Genomic DNA, 17,654 nt, shown 5'->3' with positions numbered 1-17,654 from the left:
TCATTATTAGTTACTGCTGTTCGGCCCTCCTGTGCTCGTGTACAGATTAAACTTTATCATAGGCATGTACGTATGCAAAGGGAAAATCAACTCCTGACTTCAGACACCCACCGGGGGATCTTGAAACTGCCCTGCAGAGGAGGAGGAGCTACCGTAGTGATTAGAAGGTGTGACTCCACCTCACTAAGCCAGGGCCCTGGGTTGTTCGGCACACAATGCTGAGAGCACCCTGCCCTGGACCTTTACACTAATTCCACTCTTCCCCCACGCCCTCCCAGTAAGGGCCACCTGGGTCTGCAGAGCCGCAGAGTGGATGGTCTGGCCACTGCGCCTTGTTTATACTATTACGGGGTAAGGCCACCTTCAATTTTCGGATTAGAAGTAACTAAAAACAGAAACGCCAACGTTTGTTTCCTCCCATAGAACAGCTTTCACGGCCTCTGGGATGAGTTACCCCCAAGTGCTCCGGATCTGGAGTCATGCCCCTCTCACCCCCTACACATCTCGGGAAAGAGATGGCTTCCATCTGGCCTCCCCAGGCAGCTCAGCTCCTGCAGGAGTTGGTCTCGTCCATCCAGACACATGGATGGATGCCCTGAGGGTTCAAGTTCACAACTGTTCCCCAGCTGATGATGGACATGGCAGCCCTAGAGACTTCTGGAATCTACTCAGATTAGGAAAAACTCTACCAGACTGTCTTTGCAATCCAGTGAGCTACAAACCTCCCTCTTAAAAGGAATGTCTAAAACTGATGACTTCTAACCAAAGAAACAGACACTTTCCGGTCTCAGTTGCCAGCGAATGCGCATCCGTTAATTGAACGTATTCATACTCTCCATTGTTCCAGGGTTTTCCCCCTTTATCTATGGTAGAGAGAAACAGGGAGATGGGGAAGCCCCTTGCTCAGGGTCTGGTCGCACCTGGGCCCCTTCCCCCAGGCCTCCAGCTTAGCATATCCCAGGTGCTCACGTGTGCACTGGCGTTTCCTAGGTCGATGAGGCTGGGGTTCTGAACCACAGTCACCATGTGGCTTCCAGAGCTGCAGTTTGGCTTGCCACCATGGTGGGCCCATTCCAGCCTCGTGTCTACCAAAGGTAGGTAAGAAATGCAAGACTCAGCTGCCAGGCCATTTAAGAGTTGCTCAGCGAGTGTCCTGGCCCCAGAGGTGTGAAGCAAAAGTGTGAGGAGCTGGTATTTTGCACCCATCAGACCTGCAGGAATTTACAAACGTGAAAATGCCGAGTGCTGAGCCAAAGAAGCCTTCTATGCCACCTGCGGGACTGTAAAGTTCACTGAGCTCTTCAGAAAAGTTGAAGATGCCCAAAGTCCTGGTGGCAGCCTGGGGTGGGCATCCGAGGTGATGTCGTGCACATCATGGCGGCAGACAGAGTGCGCAAACCGTCACGGACGCCTCCTTCGGCGTCATCCACCACACACAAGGCCCTGCCCAGGGACCTGAGGCTGGAATCCCTGCTCTCCCCCAAGCTTCTGTCTAGAGGGTAGACACTGAAAATAAGAAAATAACAGTGCAGGGGCTAGATGGTGGCTCTCTGAAAGACAGGCCATGTGCCGCCGCCCTGGCCCCCCGCACGCAAGGCCTTTGCAGGGGCGATTATGGCTCTAGAGACGAGATTGCCCTTGCTTACCACTGGGCGCTAACGCCAACAACAAGTGTCCTTAGAAGGACAGAAGGACAGACAGCACAGAGGAGGAGGCAGTGACAGGAAGACAGATGCAGAGGCTGGCCTGATGCAGCTACAAGCCCGGGGACATTCACAGCCACCAGAAGCCGGAAGGGGCATGGAAGGACCCTCCCCGAGAGCCTCTAAAGGGAGCCTGGCCCTGAGGACACCCCTTTCAGACTTCCAGCCCCCGGAGCAGCGAGCACCGTCTCTGTGGTCCTGGGCACCTGGTCGCAGTAATCTGTCACAGCCACCAGAGGGAACTGGCACACCCTGGAGGGCGGGCATGTGGTCCATAGTGAGGGGAGGGACAACCCTAGATGGTGATGTGGAGGCAGACCCTTGGGGAGAGCAAGGAGCCGAGCCCAGGAAGCGAGTGCAGAGAGGCAGTAGGCCTGGACCCCTCTGGAGTGGTGTGAGGGCAGGTCACAGAGATGGGGGTCGTCAGGAGTGAGTTCTCAGAGGGCCGGGTGGACGTGGGAGCACAGCGTGAGCAGAGGAGGGGCGCAGCCACGCCTTTGTGACAGGACCCTCTGGTGCCGTGTGGGGAATAAGAGCGAATGGGATGGGCATGGGAGACCCCGTGGAGCAGCAGCAGGGAGGTGGGGAGAACCAGCCGGGCCGCAGGCCTCACCGACAGACGGCGGGTGGAGCCAAGGCAGGGAACCTATGAGACGTGGATGGGACTTGCTGAGGCTGAGGGCCTGTGAGAGCGGCCGGCTAGGGTGGCAGAGTGGGAACGCGATGCTCTGCAATGACAAGGCCACATGGGAGGCCCAGGCTCGCGTCCTGAGGCCTCCCCACACTGGGTGTTCCTGTTCTCATGACCCTGGCTGACAGGCGGGGGATGATCACGGCGTGTGTGAAGACCTGTTGGGGGTTCACTCTCTCTGGTGAGTGAGTAAACAAATAGAGGGCCTGACCCTCCAGGGTGGAGCTGAGGACAGGCTGGGAACCCACAGTCTGCCTTTCTGGGGTAGAACTTTCTTCAACACAAGGGAAATATTTGAAACCCAGGGCCTGGCCGTACTCGTAATAACACTGCTCATGGTCCAGCCCTATGGCCCTGTGGTTAAGGGAGCTGACGACAGGGTTCACATCCCAGCCTCAGCAACCTAAAGTACGGTAGGCGTGTGTGGGTGCATGCACCCCAACAGGGTGAGAAATGGAGGAGGGTGATCACACCCATTGGGAGACGCTTTCTCCCTCTCCCTGTCTCTTTGTCTCTCCATCTCTCTCTGGCAAGCACACATGTCTTTTGGCAAAAAAGACAAAACAAACAAAAAAAAAACTGTTCACAACAGCCAAATGTGGAGAGGACAAGTCCGTGGGAACGGAACCTCCTGTCACAAGGGCATGAGGTGGGTGTTTACCCACGAGGTTAGGCGTATTTACAGTGCATCTTCACTCTACACGCTGACAGGGGAGGCCTCTGTGGAGAAGGCAGAGGGCGCTGTGCTCTTCCCGTGTGCTCGTAGTAGGTAAGGCCTCTCCTGAAAGCCATCTCGTGGGGCCTGGGATTGTCCGGGACTAAGGAAAATGGAGTCTTTTTGCTGAAATGACCTCTAACCATGGAGGAGGCCCAGAAAAGGCAAGTTCAGCCATTCCGAACAGCATCTTCCATATGGGGGGACTTGAAAACGTTTGTGGAAAATGGAATCGAGTAGATCATTTCGATGCCAGAGAAATTCTGACCTCCTGTATAGCTTTCTCCCGGCAGGTGTTCTCCACGGACTTGCCGAGGACCCGTGTGCAAGCCCCCACCTGAGCCCCTCAGACCACCGCCACTCACACAGACGTGGGCACAGCGACAGCTGTCTCAGAGCTAGCCCGCTTCCCTTCCACGGCGTCCGCACCACCCAAGTATGCGTGGGACTGCGTGGCTCGGTCCAGGAAGTTCAGAGGACCCCGATCGGAGGCGCCATCCTGAGTATGAATAACCGCATAGGCGCCTCCTCCAGGCAGCCGTGTGCCTGACTTGAGCATGGTTTTGTACCGCTTTTGTGACCTGAAGCCCATTTGGAGCTAACGTACACACGGGGTTGCAGAGGAGGGACGTCGCTGAGTAGTAATGAAAGTCCCAGCGTGAAAGGAAATGGTGAATTAATTAGTCCAGAAAAGCCCCATGTGAGGGGAGTCTCATTCCACCGATGAACATCGCCGATCGGCTCGGACTCACCTCAGCCCCGCCTGGCAAGGTAACTCGCCAACCCCTTCAAGTTGCAGTTATCTGTCACCCTCCTCTCCTGAGATGGTGGTGGCTTCTCATTAGACCTTTTGCCCTTCCACTGAGTTAACCGTAAAAGCCAAGGCTTCTCGATCCCAGAGCGGCCAGGCAGACTCTCATTAGAAACTGTGAGTTAACCCAGACCAGGCAGGAGTGTAGCGGCAGGGATGAGCATGGACAGAGGTCAGTGATGACAACGTGAAGGGCCCTGGCCCATCACGGGCGTCTTGACACTCCCTGGAACTCAGAGGTGTCCTGGTGCTGGTGGTTCCAGTGAGCTGCCATCACAGCTGAGGACGCTCAGGCACGCAGGCCAGGATCCTTGCAGGGGACTCCAACAGTCGGGAGCCCAAATGAGAACACTCCGCCCAGAATCTCCGGCTCAGCTGACTCCCCAGTGACAGGGCTGCTCATGTACCACCAAATCCTCCACTCGGCTGGGGCACGGGGGAAGAAGACAGGAACAACTACAAGAGCCCCCCCCCTTCCCTGTGGGGTCGAGGCACCGCACATCTGTGGCTGGGATCTGGGGGCAGTGGCCAGGCCCTCCTCCTGGCCACACCTCTCCTGTATGCAGAGGGCAGAGGTGAGGTGGGGAGTAATGGCGGCAGATTCCTTGACGCTTTCCCCCTGGAAAAGTGGATCTGTTCTCTTCTTCCTGGAGTTGGAGCTGCTGTGAGCGTTTTGAACAGTAAACTAGGGCAGAAGAGCTGCTCTGTCTGGCCTTTCAGAGCACTGGAAGCTTCCACTCTGGGGCTCGTGGGGTCCAGAACTGCTGGATAGGAAATCCCTGTGGGAGCCACTGGGAGGGACCCTGGGCTCGTTACAGGGAGAAGGATCTGCTACCTCAGCCCTCGGCTTCACCCTCTGGGCGCTGGGGCGACGGGGGCATTATAGACAAGGGGTTCTAGTGAAGATGGCTGTCTGTCCTCTACTGCTGAGAACCCCTGAGGAAGGCTTGGGTAGTTATATGTATAACGCGTGTGTGTGTGTGTATAATGTATATATTTACACATACCTACATAATTTACAGCCGTAAAGCTAAGCCAGCCTTCTGGTCATCCCTGCCAAGGTACCAGGCATGGAAATGAAGTCAACCTGGACCTTTTAGACTAGCCTAGACTCCAGCTGAAGACCACCCAGTGACGCCCGTGGACATCATGTGGGCAGACAAATCAGCCCACTGAGCCCTTCCTGGCCTCCCAACCACATCATGTATAAAATATGATGAAATAGTTGTAGTCAAGCCACTGAATCTGGAGTAGCTCGTAACAGGCCAGAAATAAGCGAGGGAAGGAGCAGGCATCCCCATGAGTATCTCCAACAAGGCCGGCCTTCGGCAGCTAGGACCACGGCCCGAGAGCCTTGGACTTTACTCCCATGGGCTGGAGGCTGGAAGCCCAAGACGGAGCTGCTGTCAGCTCTGGTGACTGGCGAGGGCCCCGTCTCTGGTTTCCTGCTGTGTCCTCACATGGCAGAAAGAGGGTAAGAGAGCTCTCAGAGAACTCTTCTGTAAGGCTCCACCCTCATGACCTCCTAAAGAACCTTCTCCTAATACCTAACGCCACGGTGCCGGAGTGCCCTGTTCCCTCTGAGTCCTCCAGGGCAACCCCTCCTGGCCTCCTAGTTTCTGGGGGTTGCCAGTGACCTTCGGGGTTCCCTGCCTTGCATGTGCAACCTGAGAATCCATCATCACGCAGCATCCACGTGTGGCTCTGCATCTGCACGGGGCGTCGTCCACTGGAGGAGGGCCCCCTGATCCATTATGCTCATCTCAACTGCGGCGCTACATCTGTCCCAGACGGTGAGTACCAGCACGTCGCAGGCTTGGATTTCAACATGTGAGTCTGGGGGACACAAACGTTCAGCCCATCATGGCCCCCGTGCTGTGCTGCCCCCATTTTTCTGCATGGGCCTGGCACAATGGTACTGCATACAAATCTGAGAGAGCCTGGTACAGCGACCGAAGGACATGTGGAGTGGACCCTGGTCCCAGGACTCTGGAAAGGTACCCTGGAGTACTCTCAGCGGGTACTCCAGCTTACCCCTGAGAAACAAAGCAAGACAGCACACTTGTCCACGGTGAGCTGTGACATGGGACTGAGCTCCTTCAGGACCGAGACCTCAGCCTTGTTCCCCAGCCTTGGCCGCACATGGGGCCCATCTGAAGAGCTTGTAAGAGACCATTTCAAACGTTCATGGAAAATGTATTTCACACACACACACACCCCGCTGCTGGGCCTTGCTCCTGAGGTGTGAGCAGTGGGATTTTTTTTCAAGCTTCCCTATGTGATTCTCAAGTACAGCTTGGTTTGAGAACTATTGACCAGGAGCTAATCCATGTGTCCAAAAGTGAATCTGAAATTCCTTGAACTTAATTTGAAACGAACTAAACTAGAGGAAGAACTTCAACAACTAACTGCAGGCTGGAACCGGGAATCCCGTGCTTGGGGACAGGTGACGACCCCCCCTCCTCCCGTCCACGCCTTCCTCTGACTTGGTGGGCCCTCACCCATGGATCAGCCACAGGGACCGGCCTCTGCTATGGGTTGAATGGTGTGCTCCCCCAAATGTATGCTGAAGCCCAAACCCCTAAGGTCTTGTTTGGAAATGTGGTTGCTGCCACGGTGACCGTGTATTAATAGTTAAGATGAGATTGTAATGGATTAGGAAGCCCTCCTCCAGTACAAATGGTGTCCACATGAGAAAATGTCCCTGTTGGGCCAGTAGGTGGCATTGTGGTTAAGGCACTGGACTCCCATATGGAGGACTGTGGTTCAAGTCCTGGACCTGGTAGCTTGCTTTCTCATGTTCCCTCTCTCTCTGTCTCTGTGGTGAGTGTACATGCCCTGTAGCATTACCCCTGAGAAACAAAGCAAGACAGCACACTTGTCCACGGTGAGCTGTGACATGGGACTGAGCTCCTTCAGGACCGAGACCTCAGCCTTGTTCCCCAGCCTTGGCCGCACATGGGGCCCATCTGAAGAGCTTGTAAGAGACCATTTCAAACGTTCATGGAAAATGTATTTCACACACACACACACCCCGCTGCTGGGCCTTGCTCCTGAGGTGTGAGCAGTGGGATTTTTTTTCAAGCTTCCCTATGTGATTCTCAAGTACAGCTTGGTTTGAGAACTATTGACCAGGAGCTAATCCATGTGTCCAAAAGTGAATCTGAAATTCCTTGAACTTAATTTGAAACGAACTAAACTAGAGGAAGAACTTCAACAACTAACTGCAGGCTGGAACCGGGAATCCCGTGCTTGGGGACAGGTGACGACCCCCCCTCCTCCCGTCCACGCCTTCCTCTGACTTGGTGGGCCCTCACCCATGGATCAGCCACAGGGACCGGCCTCTGCTATGGGTTGAATGGTGTGCTCCCCCAAATGTATGCTGAAGCCCAAACCCCTAAGGTCTTGTTTGGAAATGTGGTTGCTGCCACGGTGACCGTGTATTAATAGTTAAGATGAGATTGTAATGGATTAGGAAGCCCTCCTCCAGTACAAATGGTGTCCACATGAGAAAATGTCCCTGTTGGGCCAGTAGGTGGCATTGTGGTTAAGGCACTGGACTCCCATATGGAGGACTGTGGTTCAAGTCCTGGACCTGGTAGCTTGCTTTCTCATGTTCCCTCTCTCTCTGTCTCTGTGGTGAGTGTACATGCCCTGTAGCAAATTAAAATAATAATAATGATAAATAAAAATTGTTAATAAAAGCCACTGATGCTTTGAAGATACAGAACCACACAAGGGATGATGAGGATTATCACGCTGATCTGCAAGTCAGGGGACCACCAGAAGCTAGAAGGTTTCAGAGGGACCATGGCTCTGGTTTCAGAGGGACCATGGCTCTGGTCCCTTCATTCCGGATCTGCAGTCCCCAGAGCTGTGCGACAACACATTGTGTTGCTTGAAGCCACGTGGTGCGTGCTATTTTGTTACAGCAGCCAGCCTGAGGAAATTGCTAACAGCCTCTAAAAGCCAAAATGGGCTTCTGCCCGCCTAGCTGGATGGCAGTCCCGAGTGCCACAGGCTATGTGCCCCTGCCCCCCAAGGCAGATGCTGGCCAGCTGGGGTCACGGTGTCAGAGCTGCAGGGTGGGGGCTACTGGAGTGTGGTTAGCCGGGTGTTTGAGGGACATGTCCCTTATAGAGGCCACCCGTGTCCCTTCCCTCTCCCCTCCCTTGTTCGGGGTGATCACGTGACCGCTAGAGAACAGGAAGCTATCTGCCCAGAACCCTTGTCTATGGGTCTTCTTCTCCCCCATGCTTGCCTGAGGAAGAGCGACAGCTGAAATGACTTGAATTATCTTGTTCTCTTCAGCCTCAAAAAAGCACGGTCCGCTGCTTACTAACCCAGGGTGGATAAAAGCCCACGTGGAAAATTGCCTTCGCATACTTCTGCGCGAATGCACGTTTTTGCGGCCAGGTTGGGGGCGACTTGCAGGGCCCGCTGACATAGTCACTAACCCTGCGGCCCTGTAAATGCCCCTTCAGGACAAGTCACACATCTAGTGAGTAGGGCTGCCGAGTGGGCTGGGGATGACTCTCTGAAGAGCCTGTCAGGGGTCAGCAAATCCGGTCTGCAGGGCTGTCTTGAAAACATGTCCAAGAGGAGAGCAGCCAAGCAGAATGATGCATCTCATTTGTCTTGAGAGGGGACAAGGCAGAGAATGGCAGTGAGTGCGTAAAGTAAGGAGGACTATGCAAAGCCACCTGGAAAGCCTTAATACCTGCTACCCGGGGGTGGAGGAGGGCACAGATTGGAGGAAGCAGGCAGCAGGTGGTGGCAGGAAGTGCTGTTTTGTCTTGTTATAAATTTCATTTGTGATTTTCATCAGTGAGTTTTGGTTGTGGCTGAGGAGGCTTCAGAGTCAATCAGTTAGGGTTTGGGAGGGGAGCCTAGGGGTTAGGGAATCGCGGTTTGGGCAGGCGAGGTGGACTGCGTGTTTGTTTTACAGACAGGGCCTCACTGTGTCGCCCAGGCTCGGCCCACTTTCAGTCCTCCTGCCGCAACCTCCCAAGCAGCTGGGTCCACATGCCCTCCTCAGTGAGTTCTGACTGCCGCTATGGGGTAGGTGTCACCTGGTATCCAAGGGTGGCTGGTCTGGGCAGCCCCACCCACCGACACAGGAGACTTGTGTTTGCAGTCTGCGTCGGAGGCCCTCGGAGCTTATGGGGGTGTTAGGAGCATGGACGCGGGGCTCTAGGTCTGGGAGGGCAGTGAGAGGCTGCTCAGGGTGGTTTAGTGCCAATGGGCACCTCCAAGGAGCCGGAGCTGAGCAGAGGGACGCAGTTTGCAGTCTTCCAGGTGAAACCGGGGCCACCTTCCGAGTGGCCAGGAGCTGCTACGTGTACACTAGGTGAGCCACATGGTAGCCACCCAGACACGGTGTGTCTGATGCCCAGAGACACCCAGCATGGCCCAACTCTGTCAGGTGGTCTCTACCCCTGCAAAGCTCAGTCATCCTCAGTAACACGATGAGACACAGCTCACTCTGGGGGAGGGGCTGAGACAAGGAGAAACTCTGAGCCCAGCTCTGTGTAGTGAGAGACCTCAAGGGTCAGGCACCACTTACCTCTGCGATTAACAGGGTCCTTAGCCACATATGCCACGTAGTCTGTTGTGTCCTGTGAAAGACAAAGGGGAGAGCCACATCAGTAATCATGGGAGAGAGACAGTCGGCCAGGGCCACTGTGTGTGACCCACAGACTTTGAAGGAGGCCACCCGCATGTCGGTAAGCAAATGCTGCCTGAATGACCATGCAGGGAAGACCGTTTCCCAGACTACGGTAAGTAACGTGTAAGATTTCACCAGAGACCTTGCGAGAGGCAGGGATCTGCTGGCCATGCCCACACTCTTGAGCACAAGGTTGAAAGGCACCTCTCCTGGGCCAGTAGGTGGCATGGAGGTTAAGGTGCTGGATCCCACATAGGCAACTCCACGGTTCAACTCCCAGACCCAGCAGCTTGAAAACTCACACCAGGCATGTGTACATGTGTGCCTAAATCCAGAGAAGAGACTGGAGGGGAGGGGACAGCAGCATGGCCATCTCCCCATAGGGAGGGATTTCTCACCCCCTTGTCCCCTCTGTTTCTCTCTGGAAAGCACATATACTCTATAGCAAAAAAAAAAAAAAAAAAAAAAAAGACTGGCGGGGGAAAAAAAAAAAAAAAAAAAAAAGGTACTGGCAGGGGGTGTGGTGGTTAAGGGTGCTGGCTTCCCACATGGCCAACTATGGTTTGAGTCCTGACCTGGCGACTTGCTTTCTCCCTATTTTAAGCTCCAAAACACAAAGACCTGAGTCCCAATTCTCAGATAATCTGAGTCAATTGGTTTGGCTATAAGATCCGGGCATCATTTTTCAGTGCTCCCAGATGACTGTAATGCAAACTGAAGTTGAGAACAAATGCTGTCAGCCCTGTCTACACCACGGCTGGTGTTCAAATCCCCTGCAAAGCTATTAAAACAAACCACTGGGGCACACCTAGAGATTCCAAGTCAGTGGGTCTGGAGTATAGTCCCCAAATTTTCCTCTCTGGTAAGTTTTCAGCTGCTGCTGTCTATAGATCACATTTTGAGATCTGCTGGTCTACAAGAAAACCCTAGTGAAAGTTCAAAGGTTAGCAAGGTGGATGAGACCTGACTGACCTCTTCTTCTTGGCCAGACGTGAGAACGTAAGCCTTGATGATGTTGAGGATATATGCGTTCTGTTTAACATGTCGCCCCTCTATGTGTAATTTGAGTTTCTTCGATTGCCTTTTCATTTAACCAGTGCAGAGAGAGCATGCCCCAGCACCCATTCATTTTAGTTTCTAAAAATGGAAACAATCTGGCCAGATGGAGGCGCTGTGGTAAAACTCAACAGGGCCAGGCTGGTCCACAGCCTCGTGGGTCTGGGCTCACCTCCAGCACGCTCCCTTTGCATGTCGAGCACACGCATGCCCATGATCCGGGCCAGGCTGAGGCTGGGGGAAGAGGGCCGCAGCACTAAGACCCTGTGGGATGCTGCCCCTCTGTCAGGCTGTCTCTCTCTCTCTTGTTCCTGATAAAAATAATTTCAAGAAGTTCTCTTTTTGTTGTTGTTGTTGTTTTATTTTTACTCTGGTCTAAGAAACTGTACTCTTGCTTTAAGTTGGGGAAGGAGAGCCAGTAAATAGGCATAATGTGTCACCGTCACTTAGATGGTTAATGGCCAAGCCAGGCTGTAGCTTTTCTGATGATGATCTTGATCCTTTCCTGGCACAACGGGGAAGTGTATTAGGATTCGAAGCAATGTTCTTGGCATCACTCGGCTGCACAGTGAGACACTAAGTTCCATGGATGAGGCCTCCCAGTGCCCGTTCTGCACTTATTCCAGGCCTGTTCTTATTCCCCAAGACCTTCTGAGCCTGGCCATTATCTAAGCATTTTAACACTGGTAATAATCGCAGGTTGCAGCTCAGCCAGACGGCGCCGTCTGTAACATTCTAGACTGCGGTGTAGGAAGCCACATGGTTGATCACAGGTTAAGCTCCCAGGTCTGCTTGAAAACATGCGGGTTGCACACACAGGGGACAAGGATTCTGAGGAGCTGAAGGGCAGGGGAAAGGGAATCATGGCATGACAAGACCCTACCAAGGTGCCTCTCTAGGGGACCAGCAGGCATGGTGGTTAAGTCACTGGACACTCCCACATGGTTGACCACAGTTTGGGTCCTGGACTTGGTGACTTGCTTTCTCACTTTCTCTCTCTCTCTCTCGCTCTCTCGCTCTCGCTCTTGCTCTCTGTGTGTGTGTCTCTCTCTGGTCAAATTAAAATAAATGAATGAATAAATAAAATTAAATTTTAAAAAATTCTTAAAAAAAAAAAAGATGCCTCTCCACGATGTGCATGTTCTAGCATAAAAAATAATAATGTCGTGATTGAGATGATTGTGTGCCCCTTCCTGGAAGGGGAGTAATAGTGTTTTCCAGTATATCTTGACATTTCAAAAAAACATTTTTCTTGGGGTAAACTGAGGCACAAAGTAATGAGTAGTATGCACATTTAGAGGTGAACAAGGACTGGGACAGGGAACTACAATTTTATTTACAATATCTACCATTGCAATGTGTTAAATGCATGGTTACAAATCACTCCGGGATGGGTTCTCAGGCTCGGTGTAATGTGCATCGAGGTTGGTTAAAATAGAAAATGACCAGGTTTGGGACCAGCAGTTGGCACAATGGCTATGTCGCTGAACTCCCATGGTAGTCAACTGTGGTTTGAGTCCCAGACCCGGTGGCTTAAACGCATGCTGGGCACATGTGCATGCATGCCCAAGATCCCGAGAGGAGAATGGAGGAAAAGGGATTGCAGCGTGGCCATCCCCTCTGAGGGGTGATTTTTCACTTTCTGTCTTTTTGGTGAGCACACATGCCCTATAGCAAAAACCTCTCAAAAAAAAAAAAAGTAACCAGGTTTTCTGCCCCTAGGTATCATAATATTTTCTGTACCAGAAAAAAGAAAATATGAAAGGTCACAAACTACTTTAAGGATCATTAAATAATTCCAATTTCTGTTTGCTTTAGTGTAGAAGTGATATAGAAATTGAAAAACAAACTATAACCCCCATGCATATCTTAGAGAATAAAATAATTTTAACACAAGCCAATGTATCTGGCTTTTCATGATAGAGATATCTGTGCTTGCACTCAGAATATCACCATGAAGACAAAGCTTGGGGCCAGCAAGTTAAGGTGCCGGATTCTTACACGGCTGGCTGTGTGGTTTGAGTTCCAGACCTGGCAGCTTGCTAGCTCGCTCTCTCTCTCTCTCTCTCATGCCCTATAGTAATTTTTTAAAAATAATTATTTTTTATTTAATTTTATTTATTCATTCATTTATTTTAATTTTACCAGACACACACACACACACACACATACACACAGAGAGAGAGAGAGAGAGGGAAATTGAGAAAGCAAGTCACCAGATCTAGGACCCGAACCATGGTCGGCCATGTGGGAGTGCCCAGCATCTTAACCACCACGCCACCTGCTGGTCCCAATAACAAATTTTTTTAAAAAGGGAAAAAAAAAAAAAAAACAAGGCTTAAGACAAGTTCCTGAAAGGAGCTGTCAGTCCAAGTGTGCAAGATATCTGCCTCGAGCTACCTTCCACATTTAAGGAAGTGTGGTTTCAAACATCACATTGAGGAGACACCGCAAAATTAAAAGGAACATCTTCTCAAAATATAGACAATGTTTTCAACTGAATAAACTTAACTCTAAGAAAAACTTACTCTGTTATCCTAACTTTAAAATATTTCCCTGAGCTTGTGAAAACTTCACCCAACCGGTGAAAAAAAAGTATGTCATGTTCCAGGGCTGAGCCTTTCTCCCCTCACTGCTTTGGAAAGGGTCGACTTGCTTTTCTTCCCTGCTCTCCTTGTCTCACTCCCTTGTGACTGGTTTCCAGCCTGGTTTCTTGGAAGGGCCGGCCCATCAACAGTTAGCGGGATCTGGTATGTGGGTCTGGCCCTCCTCCCACCTTCGGTGACAGCACACTCAAGGAATGGCAGTGCCAAGACGAATGCCGACATGGTATTGCAGTGCTCTGACCAAGTGCAGGGAGCAGACCCTGGTTCCTCCCCCATCTTCATGAAAGAACCGATGCAGAAGAGGAATACTGTCATCCTGTTCTCTAGGCTCTGTCTCCCTCTCTCTCCGCAACTCTTTCCATTTTGCAGACTCTTCCTTGTTGCAAAGCAAACCAATAAAGATGACAGTGTCAGGTTGAAAGAGGGAGTGATGCCCATGTTAAGTGTCTATGAAGAAACCAGACTAAGTAGGTTCACGGCCCTCAAGTAGACTTAATACATTTTAATGGGACACACACACACACACACACACACACACACACACACAGGTTCAATGGAGGATTAAAAAAAAAAAAAAAAAAAAAAAAAAACAAAACAAGAAAAAGGCTGAGCAAGCATGGAGCGATGATGTGAGAAGACCCTGGCAACTCTGAAGATTGAGGAGTTATTTCATCACCTTTTTAAAAGGCTAACCCTTTCAGGATTTTTGACAGCTGTTAGCAGTTGGCTGATGAAATGAAAAATTAATTCTAAGTCCTCCTTCTAGTTTACCTCTGAGTTCCAAAAAAAGACAGTCAAAAGGAGTTCTTGAAATCAAGAAGGGGGAGTTGGGATCACAATCAAATTTTTTCTTTGATTTTTAATTTTTAATTGTCAGGGGCATGTGAGGGGTCAGAGAGAGGGAGGGAGAAAGCACCCCCAATGGGGTAACCCAATGGGGTACTGTCATGCTGTAGTCCCTCCTCCTCCATATCTCCATTCTGCTGAGATCTGGGGCATGCATACATCCACCTGGCATGTTCTTCAAGCAACCACGGCCATGATTCACACTGTGGCCAGCCATGTGGGATTTGGCCTCCTCAACCACCATAGGGCCAGCCTTACCATAAACTGTGTCATGCCTTCAGAGGTACACTTTTGAGGCAGGTCCCTTTTCAGAAATTCCCAACAAGAGCAAGAGAAACCACCCACGGGCACTTACCGGGTCTCCCCCGGAGGCGAAGGAGATGGACTGCATGTGATGGTTCGCTATAATCTGTCGGGCCCAAAACAAGAAAGGACATGAGCTGTTAATGCCCTTTGCACGTTTCCCAGCTAGTTATCGGCAGGCGACGCTGACGGACAGCTGAAAGTAACAACGGTACACGTAACCGTTTACGACCACTCGGCCGCTGGCTGCAGCCCACCTGCTGGGCCGACACGACCCGGCTTCCACCTCGTTAGAAGACAAGATTACCCCGTTTCACAGGAGGTTCTGAGGCCAGAGGGGCCAAGGGGTTGCTCAAAGCACAAAGGCTAGTAGGCAGCTGCGCTCCAACGAAACACGGGCCGCCATGCGCCCAGGGTCTTAAAGAGCTTCGTGGAGAAAGAAGAGGTCTCACCCGTGCACCAAAGCTTTTCAGCTTAAAAGTTGCTGTTCCCCAAAACATGCTGGGGTCTTGGGTACAGACCGCACCAATAGATTGGGGGTAAGCATAGGCCACACCGCCCCGTCCCATTTGTATCAAGTGCATGTAAATTAGAAAGCCGGCATAAAGATGTGAGGTCCATGCCACCAAAAGCTCTCCTGTAATTCATCAATTTAAAAACCAGAGAGGACATTCCAAGTTAATTTTAAAATGGGAAATTTCCATTAGCTTTATAAACTGCAGTGTACAGTGGAATTTAGCAGACACCAAGTAAATTAGAAGCTGCCCTACATTTAAAAAGCTACATAAGTCTTCCATGCTATTTTCATCGTTTAAAGACAATGGAATGACAGTGAAGTAAATCTCCGGGGGTGGGAGCAGCTTTCTCCATCCCACACACCCAGCTCTATTTCTGCACTCCCCTTAGGCCCTGGCCCTGGGCAGGCAGCTGGGATTTACAGAGCTATAATCACACCATCCGAGGGGTTTTTCCAAACATGCTCTCCTGTAAAACTTGAAATAAAGTACAATTGCATTATAAGATCAAATAAGGTATTCTTAAAAGCCTACTTGGTTGTTTGGGATCTAGAAAGCCTGAGTGTCTAAGTAAAACCACAAGGCTGGTGGGTCGTGGGCAAGCCGGGCTGAGCTAAACCTCAGCAGCTGGTTCATAGCTGTCAGGAATCTCCGTCTCTAGCCCAGGGTCGAAGTCTCCTAAGAGACCGACAGAGAAATAGCAATCACCAAATAATGATAAACTATGCCTTCTAAAGTTTAAAAAATGTTTAATTTTTGCTTAGTAGGCAGCCCTAAAACTTGCATTGGGAAATTAAATCAGGAGCTGTGATTTTTGGGGAAAAAAATGGAAACTGAGTCGGGTCAACCCAACGCTTGACCATTACCGTGTGACGCCATCTTGCTTCTGAGGGAGTGGGGGTGGAGGGGAGACCAGGAGAGCTAATGGACCTCAATTGCCTTCTGCTCTCGGGGTGTTTCAACTTTTCTTCTGCTTGGAATCTACAAGGTGCGGAGTCTCGATCCAGAAGGAGTCCTGCCGGCCCTGCCTGAGAGTTGCACTCAGGCCCTGAGGTCAGGCAGCTGGGAGAGGCGGCAGGTGCACTCTGCCCGTGGCCTGGCCTCTGCAGGCTGGCTCTCACCTCTGTCTGGCATCCCCCTGCTGCCCAGAGCCCAGTGCTCCGTCCTATCCACCTACAACACACAAGGGCCGAGCATGCCCCCCCAGCCTCACCACCCAGGACAGCACAGGGCCCCGCAGCACCTCCTCCTCCTGCTCTTTCTCAAAGTTAGTTTGCCTTTATTGCTGTGGGAGCCAGGTAGGAGGGGAGATTTGGGGGTACTATCCCACAGAATTGAGGGCTATAAACTGAGGGCTCCTAAAAACAAAAGGTCCACGAGCCACATGGAGAAGGAACAGAGAAGGGCGCGAATGAGAGTGAGGGCGATGTGGACGGCGCCAGATGATTGCGGAGCCCTGGACACGGCCATGCCGTACCCACAAACTCAGGGGCCCGTGGACCCCTCTGGGAGGAGAGTTCTCATCTGTCCTCAAGGACAAAGAAAATCAAGTGAGAAATGGTATCCAGTTATGTCAAAACCAGCCTGGATTTTGTCTCCCAGTTCTACACTGGGTCTAGAATTTCTTTCAACACCTTGGATGCAAGGTGGAGGTAAATGAAGCCGCAGTTGTTGCTAACTTACCAAGGAAATGTGGAAATCAAGAAATACAAATATGAGGAGTATTTGAAAAGTTCTTGGAAAATGTATATTATGAAAAGGGATGTGTGGGTTTTAAAAATATTTGCACTGGGGCCAACAGGTGGTGTGGTGGTGGAAGTGCTGGACTCCCACATGGCTGACTGCAGTTCAAGGCCCAGACCCAGTGGCTTGCTTTCTCACTTCCCCTCTCTCTCTTTCTTTATCTCTGTCTGGGGGGTGCAAGTGCCCTATAGTAAACTTAAAAAGTAATAAAAATAAATAAAATAATGTTTAAAATTTTTTTTAAAAAAAATGCACCAACATGAACTAGTACTTGAATCCCTTTTCTTACAAAGTCCCCTCGTGTACAGAGCAGCATCAGGCAGTGTTGTGTGGAGGTTGCACTGCAACCCCGGGGCTGAGGCTGGATGGAGCAGGGACGGCGTCCACACTGCACAGCCTCCTTTTTAGTGCACAAGCGTTTGTTCATTTTTTTTGGGGGGAGGGGGACTTTTTTCATTTTTTCCTAAAGTCATCAAAGCAAAAATCATGATAAAAAATTCTACTTTCCTTTACAATTCCCCAATGCAAAGAAAAAAACTATATGTGTAGGAAAAAATTGGTTTTGTCCATGGGATGAAAACATATAAATTCAAAACGTACGGATGAGGGTTAACTCTGTCCTCATCTCTTTAAAAAGTTTATATGAATTTCCAATCAAAACCACCCAGAGCCGCCGGGCCTGCGCGTGGCCACCGGGCTTGACTAAAGTCATCAAAGCAAAAATCATGATAAAAAATTCTACTTTCCTTTACAATTCCCCAATGCAAAGAAAAAAACTATATGTGTAGGAAAAAATTGGTTTTGTCCATGGGATGAAAACATATAAATTCAAAACGTACGGATGAGGGTTAACTCTGTCCTCATCTCTTTAAAAAGTTTATATGAATTTCCAATCAAAACCACCCAGAGCCGCCGGGCCTGCGCGTGGCCACCGGGCTTGAGCCTGCACGTGGCCGCCAGGCATGCGCCTGCACGTGGCCACCAGCCGCAGGGGGCC

General features: G+C 51.0%; 1 protein-coding gene across 1 annotated transcript in view; it reads right to left on the bottom strand.

The window, feature by feature from the left end:
* SHC3 (SHC adaptor protein 3) overlaps window positions 1–17,654 on the bottom strand; it is a 200,984-nt gene that overhangs the window by 56,981 nt on the left and 126,349 nt on the right. The window contains exons 6-7 of the mRNA XM_006154345.1: window positions 14,452–14,505; window positions 9,487–9,538 (exon numbers count right to left, since the gene is read on the bottom strand). Coding sequence (XP_006154407.1) covers window positions 9,487–9,538; window positions 14,452–14,505 — 106 coding nt within the window. The remainder of the gene's footprint in view (window positions 1–9,486; window positions 9,539–14,451; window positions 14,506–17,654) is intronic.

Source organism: Tupaia chinensis, unplaced genomic scaffold, assembly GCF_000334495.1.
Source record: "Tupaia chinensis unplaced genomic scaffold, TupChi_1.0 Scaffold000404_1, whole genome shotgun sequence".
Lineage (NCBI taxonomy): Eukaryota > Metazoa > Chordata > Mammalia > Scandentia > Tupaiidae > Tupaia > Tupaia belangeri.
This window is presented reverse-complemented; position numbering and strand designations above follow the sequence as displayed.